Source organism: Hemicordylus capensis, chromosome 2 (genome assembly GCF_027244095.1).
Source record: "Hemicordylus capensis ecotype Gifberg chromosome 2, rHemCap1.1.pri, whole genome shotgun sequence".
Classification (NCBI taxonomy): Eukaryota; Metazoa; Chordata; class Lepidosauria; order Squamata; family Cordylidae; genus Hemicordylus; species Hemicordylus capensis.
The window spans coordinates 294879775-294907635 of NC_069658.1; the positions used below are offsets into that span (position 1 = coordinate 294879775).

General features: G+C 43.5%; 1 protein-coding gene across 5 annotated transcripts in view; it reads left to right on the top strand.

The window, feature by feature from the left end:
* The window catches only part of IFT122 (intraflagellar transport 122), a 125081-nt gene that overhangs the window by 79958 nt on the left and 17262 nt on the right, over window positions 1-27861 (top strand). For all 5 annotated transcript variants that reach the window (XM_053293647.1, XM_053293651.1, XM_053293646.1 and 2 more), the window contains 8 exons: window positions 2982-3143; window positions 15072-15238; window positions 16719-16890; window positions 18136-18238; window positions 19086-19226; window positions 21807-21904; window positions 22228-22328; window positions 23975-24140. In XM_053293647.1, the coding sequence (XP_053149622.1) occupies window positions 2982-3143; window positions 15072-15238; window positions 16719-16890; window positions 18136-18238; window positions 19086-19226; window positions 21807-21904; window positions 22228-22328; window positions 23975-24140 (1110 nt within the window). The remainder of the gene's footprint in view (window positions 1-2981; window positions 3144-15071; window positions 15239-16718; window positions 16891-18135; window positions 18239-19085; window positions 19227-21806; window positions 21905-22227; window positions 22329-23974; window positions 24141-27861) is intronic.

Sequence of the window (27861 nt, forward strand, 5' to 3'; positions counted from 1 at the left end):
TAGTTTGTGATGAAGTCACCCACCCCAATTCAAGATGGCAGAAATGTGCATGTTTGAGGCACGTGGGCTAACTTGTGAGCCGCTTAACTGATTTGAAGGGTACAGTTGCAGGGACACATAGGGACACCTCGATGGCATACTTTGTGGTGATGTCATCCACCCCAATTCAAGATGGCAGACAAATGAATGTTTGAGATGCAAGTGGGCTAACTTGTAAATCGCCTAACCAATTTGAACCAAATTTGGTACAATTGTAGGGACACATGGGGACACCTCAAAGGCATAGTTTATTATTCTGTCATCCACCCTAATTAAAGATAATGGATGCATGAATGTTTCAGGCCGAAGTGGGAGCCAATTTGAACCATATTTAGTGCAGAGACACACAGGGATACCTCAATGGCGTAGTTCATGATGATGTCATCCACCCCAGTTCAAGACGGTGGACAAGTGAATGTTTGAGGTGCAAGTGGGCTAACTTATGAACTGCCTAAACAATTTGAACCAAATTTGGTACAGTTGTGGGGACTCCTCAGTGGCATACTTTGTGATGATGTCATCCACCCTAATTCAGGATGGTGGACATGTGAACATTTGAGGTACAAGTGCGCTAACATGTGAAGATAGTAATTACCAATTAAGATTATAATGAAAAAAAAATAGGCAGTGGAACGTCTTGTTATCACCTGATGTAACCTCCTTTCTCTAGTTGACATAGAGAATGGGGCTGTAGCTCAGTGGCAGAGTATCTGCTTTACATGCAAAAGATCCCTAGTTCAGTCCCTGGTATTTCTGGATCGGGCTGAGAAAGACTTCTTTGTGAAACCCTGCAGAACCATATTGTCAGTTAGAGGAGATAATGCTGAGCTGAATGGACCAATGGTCTGACTCTATATAAGACAGCTTCCTATGTACTTATGACATTCTCCACCTAGACAAAATCAGCCATTCTCAATGATGCCTCAGATCCACCATCTTAGGCAGCCATGACTAGGGGAAAGATCAGAGTTATAAGAGCGGCTCAGCAACCCTCAAGACTACCCCAAAACAATCTCCCTATCAATCAAGCACTACCGCCCCCTATAATTCAGGACCAGTGTTCTCACCAATTTTTTTCATCTGTGTGTGGAATGAATTTTGTTCTGGGCGGCAGTATCAAGACAATGTATGTGCACGTATATTCAGAGTGGGAACTTCCTGATTCAACCTGAGCGGGATCTAAAATTAACTAAGCAGACATCAAAAAATCTGTGAGCGGATGCACATGGGCACACCTTAGAGGGAACACTGTTCAGGACCCTCTTTTAAAAGAATAAATCCTCAATGGGACCACAAGTACTGGTGGAAATGTCCCCCAGACACCTAAAAAGGCATTCCTCTTGAACTAGGGCAGCTTCCTATATCTTAGTTGTTTGAGCCAGCAGGGCTGGACAGGGAGGAGTGTGAAACCAATCTTCAAGCACAGTCTGATTGTAGGGGAGGAAGTAGAATACTGCTTATTAAAGGATCAGAGTTTACGGGCTTTTAAGGAAACAAAAAGATATGAGATACTTTATCTAGATTGTCCCTAACTATATGATCTGGATCGAGCCAGGTGGTCTTGCTTTGTAATTGTTGAAAAGTCAGCTTCAAAGTTCAGGTAATCTTTTTAAGAAAGTAACTGCAAGTGCACTTTGTCCTTCAAAGAACAAAGTTAGCTTCAGGTGAAGAAGAAGGGGGCCTTCTTCTTGCCATAAATATTTGAGAATAAGTCCTCTTTGAGATCTCTTTTCACCTGAAGAAGAACTAGAAATAACTCCTATCCTTATTACTGCAAAACAGGTTACCCGGAAAGCAGGGAAATTAGATTAAAAGGTTGAATTACCACATCAGGGCAGACTCAGAAAACCCATTGTACAGGGCCATTGCAGGAAAGGGGAAAGTATCTGAGCCATTTAGAGAATGCTTAACATTGCTTAACAACCAAAGCTTCAAAGAAATTGATTTGGGGAACTATTTACCAAGTGACAGGTGTCAATATAAACAAACACATGCATTCAAAGTTTGAGCAAAGGGCTTTTGAAATGAGGCCTGGGCTTCGAAATTGAGTTTTAGTTGGACCAAACTTGTATGGATGCTACTCAGGGTCCCCACAAGGGCCACATCCTATTTAGTAATCACAACATATGAAAAATATAATTTATTTGTGCTTCATTTTGGACAGGGCATTTTAAAAATGTAGAACTAAAAACATTTTTTTAAATGAAAATTGGGATAATTAAGATCATAATAGGCAAATGCTATTAAGAATACTGGGGCACATTAACTTGCCCTGACTTGTATGTTCAGCAGGATCAGTAGTTTTATTGGCATATAGCATATACATGCTTCCATGGCAAGGGGGATTATGTATGGATTGTCAAAAGTTAGTAGCTAAAAACCCTATTGAAATCAGCGGGATTAGAAAATGATTATCTTTTGTTGGGGACTATGCCCTTTGGTGATTTTGTTTGTATTTGTGCTTGTCTCTAAAGTATAACATCTATATTATGCTTGTTTATTTTGCTGTTCAACAAATAAAGGGTCGAATTCACTTAAACGAATATTAAGGACTGAACCAAACATTTGGAATTATTTTTGCATTGTTCATTAAAAACACTAAAATTAGAAGTAGTTTGAACTTCCTTGTGAAATGCACAGTTGTGTTTAGACCAATTTTTTCTGCCTTTTTATTGTTCTTTCCCCCCCTTGCTTTACAGTGGAATGTGTTCTGGTTTCTGCCAGGATGTTGGGGAGGGGGCTGGAGGGAGGGTGAGATTTAGCATAGAAACCTTTCAAAACAATCCCATTGATGTCGAAAGGACTAAGTCGGTCCAAATGCAAGTAATCTAGTTTAAAAGCTTTGTGAATCATAGCTTAATATTTTCATTGGTTCTAGCCAATCTTGTTTCCTGCCTGATTATGTTTGTTAAACTATTTCCTGTCTTTTATTATTTTTTAAGGAGAGGAAGAAGCGTGGAGAGAACAACAATGACCTGTTCCTAGCAGATGTTTATGCATACCAGGGAAAGTTCCATGATGCAGCCAAATTGTATAGAAGGAGTAGCCATGAGAACCTGGCTCTTGATATGTACTCTGACTTGCGCATGTTTGACTATGCAAAGGTACATTAATATATCCATGGGGTGTTCATAAAGTATACTGTGGCCCAAGAATCAAACTGCCTTCTTCTCTGTAGTGCATGGATCCTCTTCTGTAGTTACTGTTTTCTGAAGACTCCTGTGAGTATCACTGACCACTCCAGGACACAAGTGGTAGTAATGGAACGGTAGGGAGTAATGGAAGAACAGAAGGCCCATGAAAGGAGCCAAGAAAGGAGCAGATAGTTGGTAAGGGTTTATAGTAAAGTGCAAGGAGATGAGCAAGGTAGTAAGTGGATTTGAGGCCAGATGTGAGGTATGGATACATGACCCTGGAACAAGACACCTATGTGGAAGTTGCCAAGAAGTATAGGTGGACCTTGTTATCCACAGAGGTTCTGTTCTCTGCTACAACCATGGATAACAAGACCTTGAGGCAATGGGTATCGGGGAGGTTAGGTACTTGGGGTTGAAAAAAGGCTAAAAAGGAAGAAAGTAAATCATGTACTGTGCCATGCTGTGCAGGTCTTCAGCTGTCCAGCAATGCCACCCAAAAGCCCCAATTCCACAATTTTTCTGTGAAAAATCATGGGGGGGACCCCCCAAAAAGAACCACAAAATGGCTCCTTTCAGCAAAATGGTGGCTAGAAATGACCTTGGAGGTCATTTCTGGCCTCCTAGCAACCACTGATATGTGGACTTTAATCCTTTTTAAAACCGGGCATACCAAGGTTGGGTCTCCATTGCCCAACTGCAGATGCATGAGACCGTGAGTGTTAGGAACTCATGTGATGAGGTCCATCTGTGGCACCTGTGCATCAATATGGCAGCGATTCTACATTACTAATATGTAGCAGTGCTTAACATGTGGAGAGCCTCCTTATTAATGTTCACCACTGAGATTATATAGTGCTGGCATGATGATTCTACATACAATGTGGAGCATCTATGGGAAAATAGTGCTATACTTACTGCGTCTGAAATGAGGAAGATTTTAATAACGATCTCCATGTAGTACTATAATGTTTTAGATAAGCTCTAAAAGGAGAGCCAGGGACTCCAAAACAACATGGAGGTCACAGCTATGGGAATTCTGGGTACGTGTGTGGATTTTAAAATTCCTAGCCTGCTACAACCTCAGATGAAAGCAGAGGAGTAATAGGCTCAGAAGTTCAAAGATATAATTGTAGATGCCATTTTAAGCAATGGCAGAGGAAGGCCAGCAGCAGCCCAGGTTCTGCCACCGCTGTGCCCCTCCTAGCCCCTCCACCTGCATCTGGCATCAGGCACGGGAGTGTGATTTAGGAGGCAGAGAGAGTCGCTCTGGCCACACTGTGAACGCAGCACTGGCCGATATAACTCCCAAACATGGCCGTGCAGCCCTGTTTGGGCGCTAAATCATGCCGCCGCCCCCCCCCCCGTATCTGATGTAAGACGGGCATGTCTGGGGCACAAGGCACGGCCCCTGGGGGGTGGCGGCCTGGGTTCTTTGAACCCATTGGCTCAATAGTGGCTCCACCCCTGATTTTAAGCTTTTGCCTAAGACACCACTGTGCTTATAGCTTGTCAAGAGGGTCTTTGTAAAGATGGTTTGGCTATTTCTGAATTTCATTAATTTCTGTGTCATAGTTGATAACTGTCACTGTATGCTGTGGTTAACAGTAAATTGGCATAGCCAAATACTTCTTGAAATTGTGGTCCCTTCTGAATGCTACACCAAAGGCCTTTAGCTTTTTCCTTTAAAGGTTTACTGGTATCCGTCTGATCTAATCGTTATAATAACATGGAGGTTAAATTTAAATGTTTTTGAAAAAATATTTGTTTTACAAGAGAATATTTAAGAGCTACTCTATTTTTATACATACCACACCAGTAAGTTTTTGTTTACAGGCTTGCATTTATTTTATGAATATATATATCCTACCGTTCAGTATAACTATTTCGAAGGGCAGCTTACAGTATCAAAGGCAATAAAAACAACTAGCTTAACCTGTGCAGAGCATCTGCACACTAGTATTTGATTGTTTACTTCACCCCCTGCCACAGCCCCCCTCACCTCAGAGATCTCTCCACCCTCACCTGAGCCACACTCCTGCTCCTCCTCCATCCCGTTGCTTCCACACCCCTCATTCATCTTGGTCACTCCCCCATCCCTTTACTCTCTCCCCCTCACCTCTCTTGGTTGGGCTGCAGCGTTGCTGGTGCTGATTGGCCAAGCTGCAGCCTCCTATTCTCAGAGACCTCCCCACCCTCACCCAAGCAGTTGACTGGGCCCTTCCTTGCTGCTGCCACCGCCATGGCTGCCTGTTCCCCTTAGGCCACTGACAGGCTCGGGCCCGCCCCTCACCCTTCCTTCTTTCTCTCTTCCCCTCCCTTTTCTCTCTTTCTCTCTCATCCACTCACTCTTCCCTTCTGTCTTTCTTCCCCCACTTTCTCCCCCGCTTCCTGAGTTAACAGATCTGGTTTCCTCATCTAATTCACACAGCGGCAGCCTCCTTCTCCTGAAGGAGCTCTTTCCTCCCTCATGACCCCTCTCTTGGCAGACCCCTGCCCACTATCCTTTTATATAGAGAGATTCATCTCCTCTACAATCAAGAACATCTTCCAACCAGTAACAGTTGCATTCCAACTGACCTTAGCCATTAGTCATGTGCACGGACCAGTTCGGAGGCCATTCTAAAGGCCTCCAGACCGGTCCGGGCACGGGGTGGTTTTGGTTCGGGTGGGGGGGTTCCAATAAAAACAGGGGGGCTCTACTCACCCCTTCCAGTAAAAAAACGTATTTCTTGTACTAATTGGGCGGCAGGGTGCCGCCCGCTTCAATCTCCTTGCGCGGGCTCCTCGTATCCATCGGGGCGGCAGGATCGCTCCAGTCCCTGCCGCCCCCTTCAAGTTAAGTCCCCCTCGGCTGGCGGCCGCCCCCTGAAGTTCCCCAGAGGTCCCCCGCCACCCCCTTCTTTCCAAAACTACCCCCATTACCAGAGGACGGCAGGAGAACTCCCTGCCGTCCCCTTCCCCCTTGCCGGCTGGGCTGCGAAAGGCTTCCTAGAAGCCATTTGCAGCCCAGCTGGCAGGGCGAGCGGACGGCAGGGAGTTCTCCCGCCGCCCGCTCGCTAAAGTAAGCGCTTACTTTAGCGAGCGGGCGGCGGGAGAACTCCCTGCCGTCCGCTCGCCTTGCCGGCTGGGCTGCAAATGTCTTCTAGGAAGCCTTTCGCGCACGCGCGCGCGAAAGGCTTCCTAGAAGCCATTTGCAGCCCAGCCGGCAAGGGGGAAGGGGACGGCAGGGAGTTCTCCTGCCGTCCTCTGGTAATGGGGGTAGTTTTGGAAAGAAGGGGGTGGCGGGGGACCTCTGGGGAACTTCAGGGGGCGGCCGCCAGCCGAGGGGGACTTAACTTGAAGGGGGCGGCAGGGACTGGAGCGATCCTGCCGCCCCGATGGATACGAGGAGCCCGCGCAAGGAGATTGAAGCGGGCGGCACCCTGCCGCCCAATTAGTACAAGAAATACGTTTTTTTACTGGAGGGGGTGAGTAGAGCCCCCCTGTTTTTATTGGAACCCCCCACCCCAGTGCCGGACCAGTTCCGTGCACACCCCTATTAGCCATCACAGTCTCCTTCTCCCTATCTGTGTAAGGAATCCCCACTGCCCAATCACCATGGTGCCACAGGCTCCTCCTCCCTATCTGCATATGGAATCCTCACTGCCCAATCACCATGGTACTTCTGCTCTCACAGGCTCCTCCTCCCTTTTTGCATATGGAATCCCCACTACCCAATCAGGTGCTTCTGCTTGCAACCTCTCGGGAGAGCTGCTATGCATGGGATTAGCCACGGGTATGCCTTAGAGAATTATAGAGAGAGATAACATCTGAAAACCACAATAAAAAAGCAAAGCAGATCAATCCAGTATTAAAACTCTCTTATCAGATGTTAAAAGACCTGGGAAAATAAGAAAAAAACAAAACACCAGAGTAGGCACCAGTCAGGAGTAGAACAGTGGTCCCGAACCTTAGGTCCTCAGCTGCTGTTAGACTACAACTTCCATCAGCCCCAGCCACAATGGCCGAAGGCCAACCCAAGTTTGGGAAGCTCTGGAGTAGACTATCCTTCTTAGGGCCTGTTTCTGTAAGAACTTAAAAAATGAATTATGGATCTGTTATATTAAGATAACAGCTCCATAATTCATTTCATCCTTAGTCAAAGGTTGAAGCAAATTAGGAAAAGAACCCTTGGATAATTGGAAACTCTTGATTTATTTTGTCTTGGTTTGACTGACTGTGTATACCAGAACACTATATCACCTTATGGTATACAGTTGTGCAGGGCATTCACAAATTGCTAGAGTGCAAAATAAATGGTGATAGTGATCTAGAGCTACAGTCTAAAGCACTGTGAGCTCTGGGGGCAGATACAGAGTAAACAGGAAGTACAGATTCCCTTCTGTGTTGAGGAATGTGTTCTGTATGCATCTCCACTGCATATGCACAGAGGCGTAACTAGGGAAAACAGCGCCCGGGGCAAGCACTGAAATGGCGCCCCCCATCCCCCCAACATACTACATTATACTTAGGTTTTTCCTCACAAGCGCCCGCCGCCGCCACCAAGCCAGGCCACTGACTGGCTGCCAGGCGCCAGCAAAGCAATGGGGTGTGTGTGTGCGGGCGGCGCGGAAGGGACCGCTCATGGGGGAGGGGGCGCCGACGCGCTCCCTTGACTTCTGCAGCGCTGCTGCACTGAGCAGGAAACATTTGTATTAACAAAAAAAAATTTTTTTTAATTTTTTTTTGTCATGGCGGCGCCCCCCACGTGACCAGAAAAGATGGCGCCCGGGGCATGTGCCCCCCCTGCCCCCCCTATAGTTACGCCTCTGCATATGCAGGACATTGCCTGCCACTGAGGAGAACATAGCCCCTTGCTTGCATGAAGCTTTACGTATGCAACAAAGCCTTTGGATATGCATTGAGGCAGCAGAAATGTGGTTGAAACACTTTGGTATTCTCAGTGCACTGAAGGTTTCATGGTGTCAACTTTCAATTAACAACCTCTGAGATCATCTTTAATTTCTTTGATCCTTTAAACGAGCCCTGAAATTGTTTTTGAATATGCCTGAAAATTGAATTTACATGCAGAAATAAATTGCACACTATCTGGAGAATGTGACCGTTTTAAATGTGAATGAGGACTCTTTTAAAGCTTTCTGCGCTATTTTTCTTCTCAGCATCCCTGAAAAGCATTGTAGTGTACTGTACTGTATAGTCTCATTAGATGCTCATTGCAGACTTACCCTATCCATTACTGGACAAAAACTTTGCTGTGATGTGAATACTTCTGAATTTTGCTCCTGAGGAAAAGAGTTATCTGAAATGCAGGTTGTATAGCCACTGTTGAACAACACTTTGGTTTTCTCTCACAGAGCTCAGTGTGAGGATTAATGATATTTGACTTAACACTGATCTATTAATGATCAGTTGATTAATGCTATCTGACTTAACACTGTAAAGTCTCAGTAGGGTGCAATGCTTAATTGTATGAAACATCTAATTCATAGGACAAGAAATTTCCCATCACACTAACATGAATTTTGGTGATGCTGAGGTTCATTTAGCTAGTGCAGAGTGAAATTAAATCTTTTCTGGGTGGGCTAAAGGCATATTAAACACAAACTCATATAATGAAACCCTGAAAGCTGTTTAGGAAAGCTAACAGCTAAACAACTGTTTGGGATAGCAAACAGCTAAAGGGATAGCAGCTTTGGAAAAGGGATATTTGAACTAGAAAAATGATGGGAGGAAGAAGGGGTGCTTAACCTTTCCCTGTCCTCCATTTTCTTGCTCCACGAGCCCCCTCCCTGAATTTGTTTGTTTGTTTGTTTGTTTGTTTGTTTAAACCCTCCGCTTTTGGGCTTAATTTACTCACACTTGTTTGTAACTTAGCTGCCTCCACAAAGTAAACTTTCTGGGCAAAAGGAAAAACTGAATTTAGGAAATTGTAAATTGTTTTGGTTTGTTGGGCTTGGGCTTGCCATCTCCCCCCCCTCCCCCAAGTATGTGGGGTGGGATTCCCCCCCCCCGCCTGCCTTTGCCTGCTAGCCTAAGACTAATAGACATTTTCAGGGCCTGTCTCCTGAATCCTGAAGGTTGCAAATAATCCTGGGTAGTTTGTAGGGAAAGAACTCATGTAGCTTTGGACTTTTATCAGTATACCAGATCAGACATTACTGTCAACTCATAAGTAATTAATTGCAGTTCAGGAAACTGAACTTTCTGCTTCTAATTTATTTCAGTGATCTCAGCTACAAAACACAATTACAGAAAACAAACAGTGTCTCTCTCATTTCTTGGTTGAGCTTCTTAACAGTCAAACAAGACCAAATGCTCTTCTCTTTTAACTGTAGCCCACAGAACAGCAGACTTCTAAGTTCTATTCAGACATTATGTTGTATGTTCATTCAGTTACCGCTACACTTGTAGATGTTTTTGTGTGAATTATTGTACATGCATTCATTCTGAACGTGAACCTGGGTGAGGTCCTTCAAATGCATGGTACGGATAGGAAATGTACTGCTGTTAAAAACACTCAGCATAATGTGTGAATAGCTGTGCTTGCATACAGCTCTGTACACAGATTGTACGTGCATTGAACATAATGACTGGCATGTTGCTCAGTGTAACATGGGTGGTTCAGAATTGTCTGTGCCACTGTGGGTATCTAAAACACCACCCGCAGCATTGTGGAACAGCTGTGTTCCACTGCTACTTAAAGTTGCATAATCGCAGTTGTGTGACACTGCATCCATTATTTCTAGTGAATGTAGCAATGTGCAACCGCAATTGGGCAATTTTAAGTAGTAGTGGAACAGGGTTGTTCTACAACAGCACAGGTGATGTTTTAGACACCTCCAGCAATGCAGATGGTTCTGAACTGCATGTGTCATACTGCACAGCATTTCAGCCAATGTGTTAATACTAGGGCTATAGATTTGTACCAGAATGTTCTCTATGTGAGTTGTTCACAGTCCCTCCTTATCTTCTCTATACAGTATCTGATCTGTACCCAGTTCTGTACCAGTTTAGAGCCCTGCTGTTTAGTGTTATGCAACATGATTTTGCATTCTTAGTATATATACTGCACGTGAAGCAACATGATTTTGATAAATTTTGCTTTTATTTATTTTTTACTGATTCCCTAATAGGGGTTTGTGTCTCCTCTCCTCTTTTTCTCCAATAGTTTTAGGCTGTGTTTGTACAGATCAACTGATATTTTTCATAACAACATACTTTGCTTGACTTAGAGACACTTCTTTAATGCCAGTGGATATAAACTCGCACAGCAGGTCATCTGGTAGCCAGGCTTTCCTTCTAATTTTCAATATATATTAAATAATAAATAAATAAATAAATATGTTTGGACACTGCCCCAAATTTTTGTGTCTATACTGTTTACAGCAAGATAAACAAATTAAAACAGAAATTAAAAGCTTAAAACAATTTAAAACCACAAGTCTAGTTAAAAAGTTTGAGTGAATAAATGTGTCTTTAGCAACTCTTTAAAAGTTATTAGAAATGGGGAGGCTCTTATTTCAGCATTCCCAGAGGAGTCTCAGGGCAGCACTAGAGAGGACCTGTCCCTGTGTGGCCACCAGATGAGCTGATGGCAACTGCAGATGAACCTCTCCAGATGATCTCAATGGGACTCATAATGAAGAAGATCTTCTCTTAAATAGCCTAGGCCTAAGCTGTTTGGGGCTTTGTAGGTTATAACAGCAGCTTGTACTTTGTCAGGAAACATACTGATAGCCAGTGTAGTTCTTTTAATATAGGAGCAATGTGATTTCTTCTTGATGACCTGGAGACCAACCTGGCTGCCACATTCTGTACCAACAACAGTTTCTGGACTACATCCAAACTCAGCCCCACACAGAGCACATTGTAGTAGTCAAGTCTGAAGGTTACCAGCATATGTACCACTGTTCTGAGGTAGTATACCTCAAGAAATGGACACAGCTGGTATATCAGCAGAAACTGATAGAAAGCACCTCTGGCCACTGCCTCAGCCTTAGACTCCAGGGAGAGGTTTGGACCCAGAAGCACTCCCAAACTGCGTGCCTGTTCCTTCTGGGGAACTATGACCCCATCCAGAACCAGCCGATCAAAATTGTCTCCTGAGTTAGGGGCCCACTCAATAAGTAAAGGTAAAGTGTGCCGTCAGGTCGATTACTCCTGGCACCCACAGAGCCCTGTGGTTTTCTTTGGTTTACCATTGCCTCCTCCCACACAGTATGAGATGATGCCTTTCAGCATCTTCCTATATCACTGCTGCTCAATACCAGCAGGATTCATAAGTACCTCTGTCTTATTTGGATTCAGTCTGTTTGTTATCCCTCATTCAGCCCATCACTGCCTCCATGCAGGCATTTAGGGAAATTATGCCTTCTCCTGTTGATTTTGATATGAAGAAATAGATTTGGGTGTCATCAGCATACTGATAACACCCTGCACCAAATCTCCTGATGATCTTTCCCAGCGGTTTCATGTAGGTATTGGCATTGGAGACCATATGAAGCCCTGGTGGGGGGGGGCACCATATAAAAGTTCACATTCTGAAGAGTGACTGTCTCCGAGCGACACCGTCTGGAATCTTCCCGAGAGGCAGGAGTGGGACCCCCTATAAAGCAGTGCCTCCCACTCCCAACCCCATCAGATGTTCCAGAAGGATACTCTGGTCGATAGTATCAAAGCCTCCAAAAGGACCAACAGAGTCACACTCCCTCTGTTGGAGACAGGCCTATAGTTGCTTAGCTCTGAGAAATCCAATGAAGGCTTCTTCAGAAGAGCTCCAATGATTGCCTCCTTAAGACAGGAAGGCATCTTTCCATCCCTCAGAGAAGCATTTATAATACCTACCAGGACTCTACATCAACCCCTCTGATCCAGCCTAACGGCATAAGAGGAGTTGCTGGACACCTCTACATTAGACTCTGTGATAATTGTGAGGCCTGAGTAAGTCAGCCCAAATACAGCCCCCCTTTAGAAAGAACTCATTAAAAACATCACAAAGGGTAATTGATCGTTTCGAATTCCAATTCAAGGGAGGAGAGGTATATACTAGTCCTCTCACAACCTTAAACAACCCTGCTAGATGTGAGCCTGAGGATGCAATACTGGTGGGAAAGAATAGCTTTTTGCCACACATATCACCCAAGCATAGGTCTTCAAATACATTCTATGTTGTAATATGTCGGATTTGAGTCAAATCTTTCTCCACTTGTGCTCCAACCATCTAACATGCTGCTTCAGCTCCTGTATTTCTTCCATATGCCAAGGGGCCAATTCTGAAGCAGGTTGGAGAGGACACTTAGGAGTGATCATATCTACTGCCCTGGTGAGTTTGCTGTTCCTGTTCTCCACCAGGACATCAACAGAATCGCTGGCAGAGCCAACACAAAATCCTTCCAAGGCTTCTTGGAATCCTTTTGGATCTAATAACCTCGGGCGGACCATCCTAACAGGCCCCTCACCCTGGCGGAGGTAGGATGTTATTGTGACTCCAACCATAGCCAGATGGTAGTCTGTCCCCATCTACGGAACACCACCTTGATCAGAGTAAAAGACCAGATCAAGCGTGTGTCCACCAACACGCATCGGTCCCAAGACAACATGGGATAGGCCTATAGTTGTCATGGCCACTATGAACTCCAGAGCCGCCCTGGACAAATTGGTCTTGAAGTGAACGTTGAAGTTCCCTGCCACCATAAGCCTGGGAGACTGCAACGCCAAGAGACAAAGTCCATCAACTCAGTTAGGGACTCTGTTGGGCAGCAGGGTAATTGGTACACCAGCAAAAGCCCCAGTCTATCCCTGGTCCCCAAACTTAAGTACACACATTTATTTTGTCCAGAGATATGACAGGGATCCTAGTAAGCGAGATTCATCCCCAGCACAGCATCCCTTGAGTGGTTGTTGCTGGTGTCTATATTATGTTTCTTTTTTAGACTGAGCCCTTTGGGGACAGGGAACCATTTATTTATTTATATCTGTGTAAACTGCTTTGGGAACTTTTGTTGAAAAGCAGTACATAAATATTCGTTGTCATTGTCATTGTTATTCTTATAGACCACAGCCATTCCACCTCCCTGCCTACATCCTTTCACTTGCTCCTCAACAGAGTACCTTGGAGGAAGAAGTTGGGACAAGACTGGGCCACCAGTCTATCCCAACCAAGTCTCTGTGATACATACCAGGTCAGCCCCTTCATCCATAATCAGATCACGGATGATTTCTGATTAATTCTGGACTGTCCTGGCATTACCAAGGAGCAAGGTGAGGCTCTGTGGGTAGTTGGCAGTGTTCCCCAAGGTCAAAGAGTTGACAGGACAGCTGGAAGTGGAAACAGCTATTAGAGGTCTGATTTCCCTTCCCCTGTAATGGCCTGCTAACCTGCCAGCATTATTTCTATTCTCTACCGCCACCAGAATAGCCTCCCCATAATGTGGATGCGCCCCCTTGTCTCCTCATCGCCACACAAGCCTAAACACATTGTAGACTAACTTCACCCAAGACTCAACAACAGAAGCCTTCTCAACAACAACGTCAGCTTCTTATACAGCCATAAGATAACAAACTCTGCCCCAGCCCTCAGTCCCACCCCGAAGGCCCGGCACCAAGGTCTGGCCCCCTTTGCCGGCCAGTTGCACCGTAGGCCACTCCTCCAGTGCACCCTCCTTCCTTTGAAGCCCCAGCGTCGCTCCTCTCACAAGAGACTCTGAGACGGGGCTGATGTAATTGGTGCCTACAGGTGTAGATAATTTATAATAGCTTCTAGATTTTCGCTCTAATGAAGTTTTACCTTTTTGTCTTTATCTCATACTCGTGATTTAGGTGGTTCTGGTTACCATTTTATAGATGAAGTTGTGAGAGGGTGGCTATCACATGGTCACTCAGTGAAAGTCTCGTTGAGGAGGGAGCTTTCTCGTCAGTGTCTATCACTTTATCTCCTGAACCACACTGACTTTATATAGAATGACATCAGTAACATGTTATGTTATAATAGTAATATCAAGTGTGTGTTGTGTGAATGTTGGATTCCACACTCTTATATTTGCTAAGTCTCTCCTTGAACAAAGTGAATGTGCCATTATATTTGCAACATGGTTTTGAATCAGATTTCAGAATTAATTACATAAGCTCTTTAGAGAAAACTATTACTTTCCCTTAGCATTATTTGCATAAATGGTTCTTCAGTGTTTCACAGAAAGTGGTCAAAACTCTGATGTTTCTTTGGGCCTACATCCAACAACAAAACAGTGAGGTCATTCACATGACTTTCTTTCTCGAGGCCTGGGAGGGCTGTCCTCCCTGCACATGATCACCCATCTTCTCAAAGCATTGCCACTTGCACAGCATACAAGTGGCAAGCGGCAGAGCCGAGAGCTGGAGGGGAAAGTAGTCTGGCATCCCACAACACACTGTACCAGAAGCATGGTTCACTGGGGGATATCCCTGTTGCTGGGTGCTTTTGCGGCCCAGCTCTGTGGATACCCAAGCTGCAGGCAGCCTGAGCGTCCACACAACCAGGGAGTGGGGTAGAAGAGTGCGCTCACTCCATTCTACCTCACTATAAGCCTCGCTGTGGAAGCCCAGGCAGGACTGCTTGGGTGAATGACCTTAGTATTTGGCATTTCTTTAGATCTCTCCTCTCCTCTCTAATGTAACTACAGTATGGTGGTTTTTCTCTTTCTGTATTTTGATTTCTTGTCATCCTGAAGTCTTAACAATCAGCCAATTTAGTAATTTTTGCTTTTATCTTTTATGCATGGGGTGATGGAAACCATGATTTCATTACAAGAATTTAGTGAAAAATGACTTGCTAGATATGTGTGTATTTGGAAATAGCAGTTGATACTGTGATTGCAGCAGGAAGCTTAATTCAGAATGTCATTTCTTGTACTTCCTCAGGACTTCCTTGGCTCCGGAGACCCCAAAGACACAAAGATGCTAATTGCAAAGCAAGCTGACTGGGCCAAGAACATTAATGAACCAAAAGCAGCTGTCGAGATGTATATTACTGCAGGCGAACACATGAAGGCCATAGAAATCAGTGGAGAACAGGGCTGGGTTGATGTGTATGTTTTCTATATCTTTCAGAGAAATATGTTACAATGCCTCCAACAAAACAGTTGCCTGTTTTGCTGGTTTTGTTCACTCTGTGTTGAAAGGTTTCCTAGTTTAGGCAAAGAGAAAAACAGTGGGACTCTTTGGTTTTATATCTAGTGGAAATGACACTGTCTGATATCTTGTTACATTTGGAATCCAGGTCCAATTGTACTAGATGCTGTTCCAGTCCATAATAGAAGACAGTTGGAGATCATGCCCCTCTCTCCTGGTGTGACTTAAACATACAGTAAACACACACCAATCTGTTTTCAAAAGCCCTCTTCAAGGTCAGATGAATTAGTTTATCCCAAATGTTAGTTTCTTACACCTAAAATGAAAATGATACTGGCTGACATCCAGACTAATGCTGTGCTTGTATAAAAGAGTTGCACTAATGCACACTGGAGGTTGAATTTATTCACCTGGGAGCTTTTGATTACAGTTGCTCTCCAACAGTAGGGATGTGCACAAACTGGTTTGGCGCATCCTTTGGGACGCAACGAATTGGCTCAGGGGCCTGCAACCGAACCAATTCAGCAGGATGGGGAGCAGTTCCCTTAAGAAGCAGGTCCTTACCTGCTCCGCTGCTGCCTGCCGCTTTTCCAGGTGTGGCGCTCGTTCTAGCAAAGGCCACGTGCAGCTGTGGCACTGTTCCCTGCAGGCTGCGTGCAGTGTCAGCACACACATGCGTGGCGGCCATGTGCATGCGAATGCCGTCCGCGCCCTGCAGGGCCGCAGCTGTGTGCAGCCTTTGCTAGAGTGAGCACCACCCCTGCTAACTGGGCAAAGAGGCACCTTTTTAACGTGGTGATTCTCTTTATTTAGCAGGGGGAGAATAACTGGCCCTATCCACCCCCAGCACAGTACTTCCAGTGATAGTTGCTGGTGTCTGTCTGATGTTTCTTTTTATATTGTGAGCCCTTTGGGGACAGGGATCCATCTTATTAATTTATTATTTCTCTGTGTAAACTGCTTTGGAAACTTTTGTTGAAAAGCAGTATATAAATATTAAATATATAAATATATAATAAATAAATATAAATAGTTGTTGTAGTAAGGACCTGCTTCTTAAGAGGACCTCTCCCTGCCTCGCCAGCAGCTGCACAAGCCATTCATGCACATCCTTATCCAACAGTCCTTTCTGAGGAACAGGCAGCTTTGTTGTTTGGCAGGACCCTGATGGAATAAAAATGTCAACAGGCCAGAAGCAGCTTTTCCTGTTGGCCCTTGCAGGATTAGTCCCCCACTCAGTTCTGGAGCTGGGAGAGCAGGGTTTTCCATTAATAGCTCACTTACTGGAGGACTTCCAGGTCACAGATGTAAATGAAAGTATCCAGCCTCTTTGCATAACTGGGTAGAAGCCTGACTTTCTTAAAGATGCAGCAAGAATTCAGAAGACTTATAGCCAATAATGGGGCTGGATTTCCTTTTTGTTTTTAAAAAATCTAGATTGATTGATATTGCCCGGAAGCTGGATAAAGCTGAGCGTGAACCTTTGACGAAGTGTGCCTATTATTTCAAGAAGTTATTCAACCATGGCTATGCTGCAGAAACCTACCAGAAGATTGGGGACTTGAAAGCCTTAATACAACTCCATGTGGAAACGCAGCAGTGGGATGAGGTAAATGCAGATAGAGTCATTTGTCATTTCTGACTATGCATTTAGTCTTTGTTATATAAACAAAACCCCTTTTCTAGTAACTCATTTTAACATGCGATACTGTAGTATATTTGAGGAACAACTTTACTACTCAGGGTTCTGTGACTAAATTGACTAATTGTGTAGAAAGCTGCCTCTTAAGGAGTTCCTTACTTGCGCCTCCTTTCTGAAGAGTTCCTTAGTTGGAACCATGCAGCCAGCGTACTTCTTTTCTTTGTCAAGCCTCACCCATACTGAGCTGTGGCATTGTGTTGGATGCCATGGGACTCACCTCGTGGCAAGGAAAATAAGTCCTCTTTGGGTTTGACAATAGTCAGTAGTGTTTAGTGGTAGGCTGCATTCCGCTGAACATGGTTTTCGGCCTAATTTGTCATCTTGTCTCTGCTACAAATTGCAAAGTCACCCTTAGGATTTCCTTTTATGGTTGATCTAGTTCCATTTCCTGCAATCTGGACCTTTACAGCCCAGCTGATACACTCGGAAATCTCACTGGCTGACATAGTGAGCAGTGTAACACGGGCGGTGCCAATCCATACACGCTGCTGTGGGCTCGCAATGGATCTGCCCATGCTGTTGCAGGCTCCCAGTGAAGCCCCAGTGGTCTTGCGCTTGGAGCACAACTACTTCATGTATGACGCCCTCACTCCAGAAGCACTAGTTAGATCGGAAATACATCACTAACAGTCAAGTGACATGTTTCCGATCTGACTACAGGTAGAGCTTCTGGAGTGAAGGCATGCTTCTTGAAGTATTTGTGCTCCAAGGTCAAGACCACTGCAGCTTCACTGGGAGCCTGCAGCAGCATGGGTAGATCCATTGTGAGCCCACAGCAGCGTGTATGGATTGGCACCACCCACGTTACACTGCTCACTATGTCAGCCACTATGTTCAATAGGGCTTATTTCCAGATAAATGTGCAAAGGGGCTGCAGCTTTAGTTTTAGGTTATCTGGGAAATGGTTGTGTACGGAATGTTAATAATTTCTATCACAAATGTATGTTGACAAGGCACCAGATCTTAGCTATACTTTGAAATAGGTCTGAAATCAAGATTTGGCAGTAAACCAGTGAACCTTAATTCAATTGTATAAGTATCTTCCATCTCAAATTTATGTGTGAATACATCAGATTTATTTGTGACTTTAAAAGCATTGTGTTTTAGCAGTATTTTGTAGTATGTTAAAAATGAATTTATCCTGTACTTCAGGCCTTTGCTTTGTGTGAAAAGCACTCTGAATTTAAGGATGATGTCTATGTTCCTTATGCTCAGTGGCTGGCAGAGAATGACAGATTTGAAGAGGCCCAAAAAGGTAGGACTGCCTAACTGTTCTGTGGAAAACAGTGATAACACCTCAAATGCACTTCCCAGGAACGAAGCTGCAGCATTGTCTATGTGGGGGAAAGGGCTAACATTTGCAGTCATAGGAGGAATCTAAATGGATCTTGCTGACGTATTTAGTTGTTGGATAAGCTTTATCTATTTATTGCTAAGATGGTATCTAGTTGAGAGCTATCTTAATAAAAGGAGTAAACACAAAGTTTGGGTTCTGCATCTGATCGCTTGTATTTAAACAAAGCCAACTTCCCTGCCTCCCCCCCGCCTGGCAGCAGCTCCGTGTACCCCCAAAAAGTCTCTCCTGAAAGTTGGGGGAGGGCCCTCCAGAAGGGGCTGAGAGGGCAGAGGAGGGGGAGTTTCTGAATGTTAAGCAAAGTGATGTTTTGAAATAAGTTGTTAAAACTATTTTGAGATGTTCCTTAGCCAGACAAATATCCAGCTTGTTTTTCCTCTCCCACTACTACTGCAGCGCAGTCCTAGTTGGCTGCTGCATAACTTCCATTCGTTTCCAAGAGCCTCGTCGAAAGCCATGCAGAAGCAACCTTGAAATGAACGGAAGTTTTGCCACAGCAGTTCCTGGTGGATTGTGCCCATAAAATAGAATATATCTAAGAAGCTTAAGATGCCACAAAAGCCACAAAGTACTTTTTTGAAGCATCTCCTGCTATGTTAAATTTCCCACCAACATATATATATATATATATATTGAGGAGTAATCCCTTTCATCTGTTTGTTTGGTTGTAGGACATGTTCTTAATTTTAATCAAGTTAATTGGTATAATCAGTCTGTAAAATCTTCTTTGTTTTGGCCCCCTTTGCAGCATTCCACAAGGCTGGCAAGCAGACCGAAGCTGTAAAAGTGTTGGAACAATTAACTCACAATGCTGTGGTAGAAAGCCGATTCAATGATGCAGCATATTATTACTGGATGCTCTCCATGCAGTGTTTAGACATTGCCCAAGGTAAGGAAATACAAGAAAGTTTACATGTTATCTGTTCATGCATGAAAGCTGAACATCCAACAAATCCTGATGGCTTAACTGAAACCTCTTTGTGAATTGCTCTGAACAAGAGTTGTTGGGTTTTATTATAGACAAGCATTTATATTTTACGACTGTATAACATGTTTTTTTTTCATGTTTGGTTACAACAGAGGAGAAGCATGAATTGCATTCTTAACTGAAGGTTAGCCTGTGCTAACTGAACAGTCAATCCCTTGGATATCTCAAAACATGAAGGCACCAGCTCAGTTGTGCTGGTTTCCAGGCTCGATTTTCTGTGTGCTTTGGTTTAATGAAGGGCTATGGAATTGGCCCATGTCCACCTATTCATTTCAACGGAGTGGCTTTTTGACGGCCCTCACTTTTTCCTGGGCCTTTTGCTTTCTTGGGATTTTCCCTTTCCCCTAACGATCTTAAAAGCACATTGTGGCCCTGCTTCTTCCCTTTACCTCCCATATGTTGCCCATCAGCACCCTAGCCACAGGAGGTGAGGCAAGTCATCTTTATTTTGTTCTCCTCATGCTTGTGGGAGATCAAATTCATGTTTTCTTTGCTTAGGAGGGTTCGCTATGACTCAGTCTGAGAAATGCTGCCATACCTCATTGATCAGCCTGCAGCTGAACTGGTAGCTGGAGCACAAAGGTTCAGAGCTACTAATCTTTAAATGTACATGGCACATAACGGGATAAAAGTTGGTATGCATTAGTTCTACACTGTCATTATGTTTATAGTGGCAATGGTATTGGGGAAGCTGAGCCAGGCCCTACTGGGTGTATTCCAAAGCTGGGACCTGCTGGAGGTTTCCCGGTCTCTTTGTTTTAATGGGGATGACATGGAGTCTCAGGAGCAATTCATATCAATAGTATATTTCCTTTTAGACAACGGTCTTATGCTTCATGGGATCTAGCACACAGATAACTCTGCCAAAGACTCAATTCCAATCCTAGACATGTTTACTCAAGAGTAGATCCCACTGAGTTCACAGCTGTCTATGCTTCAGTCTGCAGCTTTTGCATGAGAGTAATTTATTGTCCTTCTCTCTTTTAGAAGGCAATATTTTTGCAGCGTGGAGCAGTTTTCCCATTACTTAATCTGTACTGAGTTGAGATTTGAGGCTGGGTCCACATCTGCTCCACAATAAGATACTGCCTGTCACATAGCTTTGTGCAACCAGATGTAGCAGACACTTCTTATTTCGTGACGTAGTACAAGCGTCTCTTTAATTTTGCCAGTGCACCTAAAATATAGGTCTGTAGTCTGATGTGTTACAGCTAGCCATTTCTAAATTTTCCTGCTCTTAAAGCAAAACATTGCATATAAAGACTGTCAGACTGCATAAGGTATATTTGGAGGCAATATAGCCTCCAAATATAGGCAACAACTAAGGCAGCAACCCAAAGCACACTCTTTTGTGTCCTTTTTTAGATGCCATGTAAAGACCTTTTTGTTCACTCAGGCCTTTTAAATTTAAATTTTAAAAAATTGTGATTGTAACTTTAAAAAATTAATTGTTTTTGTATTTTATTTTGTACCCCCCCTTTTGTCTGTTATGATTTAATGTGTGTTTTTATCTCGTGTTTTAATGTTGAGTTGTAAGCCTCCCAGAGAACAATTTGTTATAGGGCAGCTAACAAAGATGATGATGATGATGATTGATGATTTATTCACACATCACTGGGAGAAAGCCCCACTTGAACACTCACATCCAAGTAAACATGCATAGTATTGGGATGGAAGACTTATAAGGCTATTCACATGAGAGGCTAGCCCAGGCTACGGCATCTAGCCTGAGCTAGGCTGCTCGTATGCAGCGTCAGAAGTGAGGCTGTTTCCGGCACTGCCCGCTCTCCAAACCCTGTTTTTTACCCCAGCCTTTAGCAGAGGTTAAGAGTGGTTGCCAAGGTCTGTGTGAGCGCTCAGGCTGCTTGCACCCTGAGTGGACACAGACGGGCGCCTAGAGCACCTGTCTCCTAGGGAAATCCCTTGTCACGTGGTGCATTATGGGATTCCTGGAGGCCAGAACACATTGTCCTGGTCTCTGGAGTTCCATGCTGCCAGGAGCAGCGTGGATCTTGTGGGAGTGTGGTCCATGCTCCCACCAATGTTAACGATTGTCTGGGAGGAAGGTAAGTTGTGTGCAGCCTTCCCGTCCACCCGCCCCACCTCCAGTCATGTGAATACTCTTTATAAATTGTTCCAAATTGCTCCTTAAATCTAAGTGTAGACCTAGAAAATGTTATTCATTTTGCTTGTAACTTCTGCAGATGGCATTTCCAGAGATGGAAAGCTAATATGCCCCACTGCTAGCCTTAACCCCTAGCTGTGTGAAAATTATACACCATAGCCATTTGTCTTCTTAATTTTCCTGCTCTTAAAGCACAAAATTGCATATAAAGATTGTCAGACTGCATAAGCTATATTTGGAGGCACACTTGTTCAGCACAGCTAATCTGTTAGGAGTGTTAATGCTGTGACCAGGATGGTCTGTAATCTTTCTAGAGTTGGCAACTGATCAGAGGTCTTATACTTTCTCTCCCTCAGAGGACAAGCAGCAGAATACTGAAATGTTGCAGAAGTTTCACCACTTTCAGCACTTGGCAGAACTTTATCATGTCTATCACTCCATCCACAAATACACTGTAAGATATTCGTATGGAGCTTCACCATTCGTTCACTCTTCAGTTTTTAGACTCTTCAGGAGACTGTTAACTGATGCAATATGTTTCTCGTGTTTTGGGCACAGGCTGTTATGGTCAGGCTGATGCAGGATTTTCCCTTGAATAGCTTATCTTCTTGGCTTCTCTTTCTCCAAAGTCAAGATTAAATCTAAGTCTTTTGGACCTGCCCAGTGATGTTGCTGTCTGAATAAAGGAAAGCAGTGTCAAGCAAGATAGAAAGTTAATGCTTAAATTTGTGCATTTCTTACTTAGGGTAACCTTTTATTTTATTTTTAACACTGCAGGAAGAACCCTTCAGTTTCCATTTGCCTGAAACGCTCTTCAATATGTCTAGATTTTTACTTCATAGCTTGACCAAGGAAACTCCTCTGGGAATCTCTAAAGTGTATCCTTTGAAAGGCAAAGCCCAATTCAAGAGTTGTCTGGTGAGACAATTGAAAGATTCATTGGTATGGCCTGTATTCAGGCATGCAGCAAGAATATACACAGTTCTTGTTTTCAGTAATACTTTGAATAGAACATTATTGCAGCTGACTCAGTCTCTAGAATGCTGAAAGCCCCAAAACCTTTCAACATGGAATCATAAAGCAGTCCCAGCATACCTTAAGATACACCTACAAATATGTAGGCATATTACCTGGAAAATGAACCTTCATTTCACGCAAGAATATTGGCAACAACAGCAGAGGGTTTTATGGCAGCTGGAAGACAAGCACATTTCTAGGCTGTAAACCACCTAAATACTTTGGTAATGGACGGTATACAGTTATTTTAAATACATACATACATAAAATTTCTTGTGGCATAAGCTTTTGTGCACTGCTGCCCACCTTGTTAGATGCATGATCTGATGAAGAGGGCTTTGTCTCAGAAAGGCTTGTCCTATACCCAGTGTGTTAGTCTTTAAGGTGCCAAGAGGCTCTTCATTATGTTTGTCTGCAACAGAATAATTTGGCTGTCCCTCTGAAATTTGTCACTATGAAACGTGTTGGCATTACTCTTGCCATGAGAGCTCTCCCAACCTGCAGAAGGCAGAGACTGAGAGGAAGCAAGTAGAATTCCATGGTTTTCTTCCCACCTCTTGGTGAATGAGAGTGTAGGACAACTTGTCTCTTGTCACCTCCTTTAGCCTCTTTTGGTTCTGCCCAGAATTGTCTTTTTGGTATTTTGACCACATTCCGGTCCCATCTGAATCCAGGATAGCCTACTGGGCTTAAGCAGAGTTCTGGTGCCTTCATTGGGATATTTGAGATTCTTAGGTACAATAACCAGGCTTCGTTATTGAAAAGTATGCCACATTTTAATCAAGGGTGCTGAAATATTTCACAGGCTGCAATTCAATGTGCCGTGGAAATGCATGAATGCCTGTGGCAAAGAGGAGTAGTCAGAATGTTCCAGAGCAGCTTGGTCTCTTATCAAGAGTTTCTCCTAACTTGCTTCCTCTAACTTGCTCTGTAATATTGGCAGAAACGTTTGGAGTTCAGTTAATAACCTAGTAATGTGAAAATATTTGGCTGTAAACTTGCTAAGCTGAACTTTTTGATGAGAATCATCTAGACAGTAGATTTGGCCTCTTAGTAGTTGGCTGGTCAGCTATCAGCTGGAAGGGAGAACACTTGTTGGGTAATGTATTTCAGGACCTGTGTATGAGAGGTAGGCTGTGGGGGTGCTTGCTTATATATACTGCCCTTTGCATGCAATGTTTGTTGCTGGAAGGGAAGAAAGACATTTTGACCGAAGACAAATGAAGAACCTCTGTGAGAAAAGCCATCTTTATGTCTTGAGTATCTCCAGTTCCTGGCATAAAATATGTGCCCTTCGTACTGATAGGATTACTCGCTCTCAATACCATCCTCTTCAGCATTGTAGCAGTTTTTTCACATTTTGTTTATGTAAACATGCTTATGTAAATAGACTTTTCCAGCAGAGGCCTCTTGCCTGGCCTCTTGCGCATAGCTCCTCTGACTGAAAGCAATGATGTGGTTTTTCCTGCTTGCCATGTGTATGTTATGTTCCTTAATTTGATTACAGCAATACATTATTTGCCCTGGCAAAGCAAAGCAAAGCTCTGGGCGCCTATAAATTGGCTCGTCACGCTTATGACAAGTTGCAGGGGCTGCAGATCCCGGCGAGATTTCAGAAATCAATTGAGCTGGGAAGCCTGACAATCCGATCCAAGCCTTTTCATGACAGTGAAGTGAGTTTCTGTTTGTATTGTTCTCATCTTCTAATATTTGACACGAGGCAAGAGGCCACGCTGGCACATGTGTAAAACCTGAGAGGCATTGTGAGGAAATGCAGTGCTTTTGCAGGAAAATGTTAGGTCACGTTTCCTCTCCCCATTCAAAGGAAACTCGGTGTCTTGCCTTTTCAGCTGTCTGTCTTTCAAGAAAATGCTTCACCCTCTGATCTCAACATGCTACTTTTCCTCTCTTTCTGTTTTCATGGACTCCCATAAGCCATTTACTAGTGCCTTTCTTCTCTCTGGGACTACCCACAGATTGAGGTCCCCCTCTTTTATTTGTGCCTGCCCCATGCACCTAGGCTCCCCTTTTTGCAGCACTTGGGACTCGTTCCTTTTTTGTAAATCATGTTTTTAAAAGCTTGCCTTCCTCTTCGTAATTGTCTGACTCTTGCCAGTGTTCTATAAAATTATATCTAAAGGGGTGTTCAAATCAAAATAAATTGTATGGTGTGAATGCTTAACCTTAAATGAACAGGAAAAATGCACTCCATCTGGCCACCTGAAATAATATAAACACAATAAGGCCCTGGAGATCCATATAGCTGCCTGAAGTAATTGTGCAATTTAAAAGAACATGAAATGAATGAATCAAAGGCCCTATGTTTCATCAACCTTCTGAGCCAAAAAAACCTGTTTCAGTAACCTTTGTTCACATTTTTCTGGCAATGAAAAATGTTGCATAGGACTTGTCTAATGCTGCAGCAACTGAAAATAGAATATGTAATGACTAAAGCAGTTCTACAATGGAAGAATATTTGTGGAAGACAAAAGGCTCCAATTTCATCGTTTTATGTCTGGTTCTATGCTGATGCAGTTTCATTGGTGCTTTTTAAAAAAGAGATAGACAAATAAGAATGTCCATGCTGGGTAGGATTATCTAGTGGTCCATTTTGCTCAGAATGTTGACTGCCAACAGTGGCTAGACAGCTGCTTCAAGAAGGTTCACAAGTAGAGCATGAGGATGAGGTGACATCTGTTCCTTGTTGTTCTCCAGCATCTGGTAGTCAGATGTATCTACCATGTATTCATGTGCTTTATAGAAATCCTTTATGCTGGGTTTCATTGCGTCATGCAGCAAGGAGTTATGTAGGCCACTGAAGTTTTACATGAAAAAGGGTTTTCATGTAATAATTCAGTGGCTTACACATCCCACCGCATAACATGAGCATTGCAGAACTGCCCATGCTCCTGCGGGCCTCTAACACACATGGCAACAGTGCTGCACAAGAGGGCAGTACTGGATCTACTGACCTCTTGTGCAGTCACACATTATTCACTACTACTATTCCAATCAAAGTCTCGAGGATACAGACCTCTTCTGTATGAAGGTGTACCCCTTTCAAGAATCTCTGCAAAGGTTTTCTTGACTTAGAGGAATGTGCCTTCAAAAATAGAACAAACACTTCTAAGATAGGCTTCCCAAAAGATGGTTTAGACAGGAAAAAAAGGTTCAGGATTCTTCCTCCTCTTTCTTTATTGGGCATAAAAGGCATGTAAAAGGCAACTCAGATCATTGGCATACAATATAGAAGTTATGCCAAGGTAGTTCAGGCTGGCATACAAAATGGTTGCTTCAAAGCAGATGCATTCAAAAAGACATAGCCAAAATGGCCAGAGACAAACCTGTGGTTTCTCATGATGTTCAGTAGATGTTCAGATGCTCAGTAGGTGTTGAGCTCTCTAATAGCATGCTTGAACATGCTGTTATACAGTTTTGGGTCCCATTTCCCTTCTTCTTTTTCATAAACATGATTTTTGCCAAAACCAATTGTTTTGCTGCTATTTTCAGCATACAGCTACCGATGATCTCAGCTTATTATGATGGGACCTAACTGCTGAAGGCCAAACATCATATGCCCTGCAGCTTAGATAAACTAGGTAGCAGCCTTTGTCATTCTGTGCATCAGGAATCAAGAAGAAAGTGGATGCTCTATAGCCAAAATGGGTTCTCTATAGACAAATGGAATGGCACACAAATTCCATACTGGCATCGATAGGTCACAGAATTAATGTGCAATAGTGCAAGAGGTCAATAGTTCCAGTACTGCCCTCTTGTGCAGCACTGACACCATGTGTTTTAGAACCCTGTAGTGGCACGGGTGGTTCTGCAATGCCTGAATTACACTGCGGGACTAAACCAGTCTTTTTCTTATTCAAAAATAGTGAATTGGGCATACATGTATATTAAACAGCTGGAGTAATGGTGAGTCAGCCTCAGTAGCTTCTATTTAAAAGTCTTATGATATGAACCTGAGTCAGCCCATTGGTCCACCTAGAATCATATGGTTTACAGTAGTGATGTGTGAATCTATTCTGGTACAAATAGATTTGTACCCAAATCTAGCTGATTTGGGTGATCTGGAGACAGAACAAATCACCCCTGTGGTCCATTGGCTAGATTCAGGTTCCAAATCAAATCGCACCAGATTTGAATCGATTCAAGATTTGGATTCCTCCTATTAATTTACCCAAATTCCCAGCTTGCATTTTTTAAAAAAAAGCTAAGCCTTAGTTCTTGTAGAAGTGGAGTTATGGAGCAAAATGTGTGGTCACTATTTTTCAAGTGTTTGGATTCTTTGGTTTATAATAACTTTTCCTCAATGAATCCCTATGAAGATTCATTAAACATCTTCATTTCTTCTATTCATTTTGACTATCTTTGGACAGTGCCAAATGTCAACTGCCTTGTGCCAACTACACCCCCTTCCCACCCGCAAAGCAGTGGGGTACTGCTCAGTTTATACTCTAGGAATTTCTTCAGTGTTTAATCTCTTTGGCGTCTAATAACCTTTCCTCATAATGAATCCCTATAAAGATTCATTATACACCAAAGAGTCTGAACACCTCAAAAGTTTCTAAAATATAAACTGAGTACCCAGTGGTTTGCAGGTTGGGGGGTAGTTGGCACATGTGATGCCACTAATTCCCCACCCCACCCACAAAGCAATGGGGCCAAAATGAACAGAAGAAATGAAGGTGTGTAATGAAGACGCCAAAAAATCTAAACACTACAAAAATTCCTAAGAAATAAACTCAGTACCACAGTGTGTGTGTGTGTGTGTGTGTGTGGTGTGTGTATGTTGACAGTTGGCCCTGTCCAATGACAGTCAAAATGAACAGAAGAAATGAAGGCGTATAATGAATCCTCATAGGGATTCATTATGAGGAAAAGTTATTAGATACCAAAGAATCTAAACACTTCAGTATTCCTAAAAAATAAACTGACTACCCCACTGCCTTGCAGGTGTGTGTGTGGGGGTGGGGGTGGGGGTGTAGTTGGCACAAGGCAGTTGACAGTTGTCACTGTCTAATGACAGTAAAATGAACAGAAGAAATGAAGATGTGCAATGAATCCTCCATAGAGATTCATTATGAGGAAAGGTTATTATACACCGAAGAATCCAAATACTTGAAAAATAGTGACCGCACATTTTGCTCTATAAAAAAAATTAAAGCTGGAGGTCCATGTTAGGGTTAGGATAGGGTGACTTTGAATCCCCACTCTTTCCTATTGTGGAAAAATACAAAATCAGTAAAAACTTTAAAACACACACACACACATTACAAATCAACCAAGTGCCCCACTGCCTTGAAATTTGGGTGGAAGGTGGCATTCATGGGGCCCTACCCACCACCCATATTTGGTGCCCCTAGGACTTTTATAAGTGGTCCG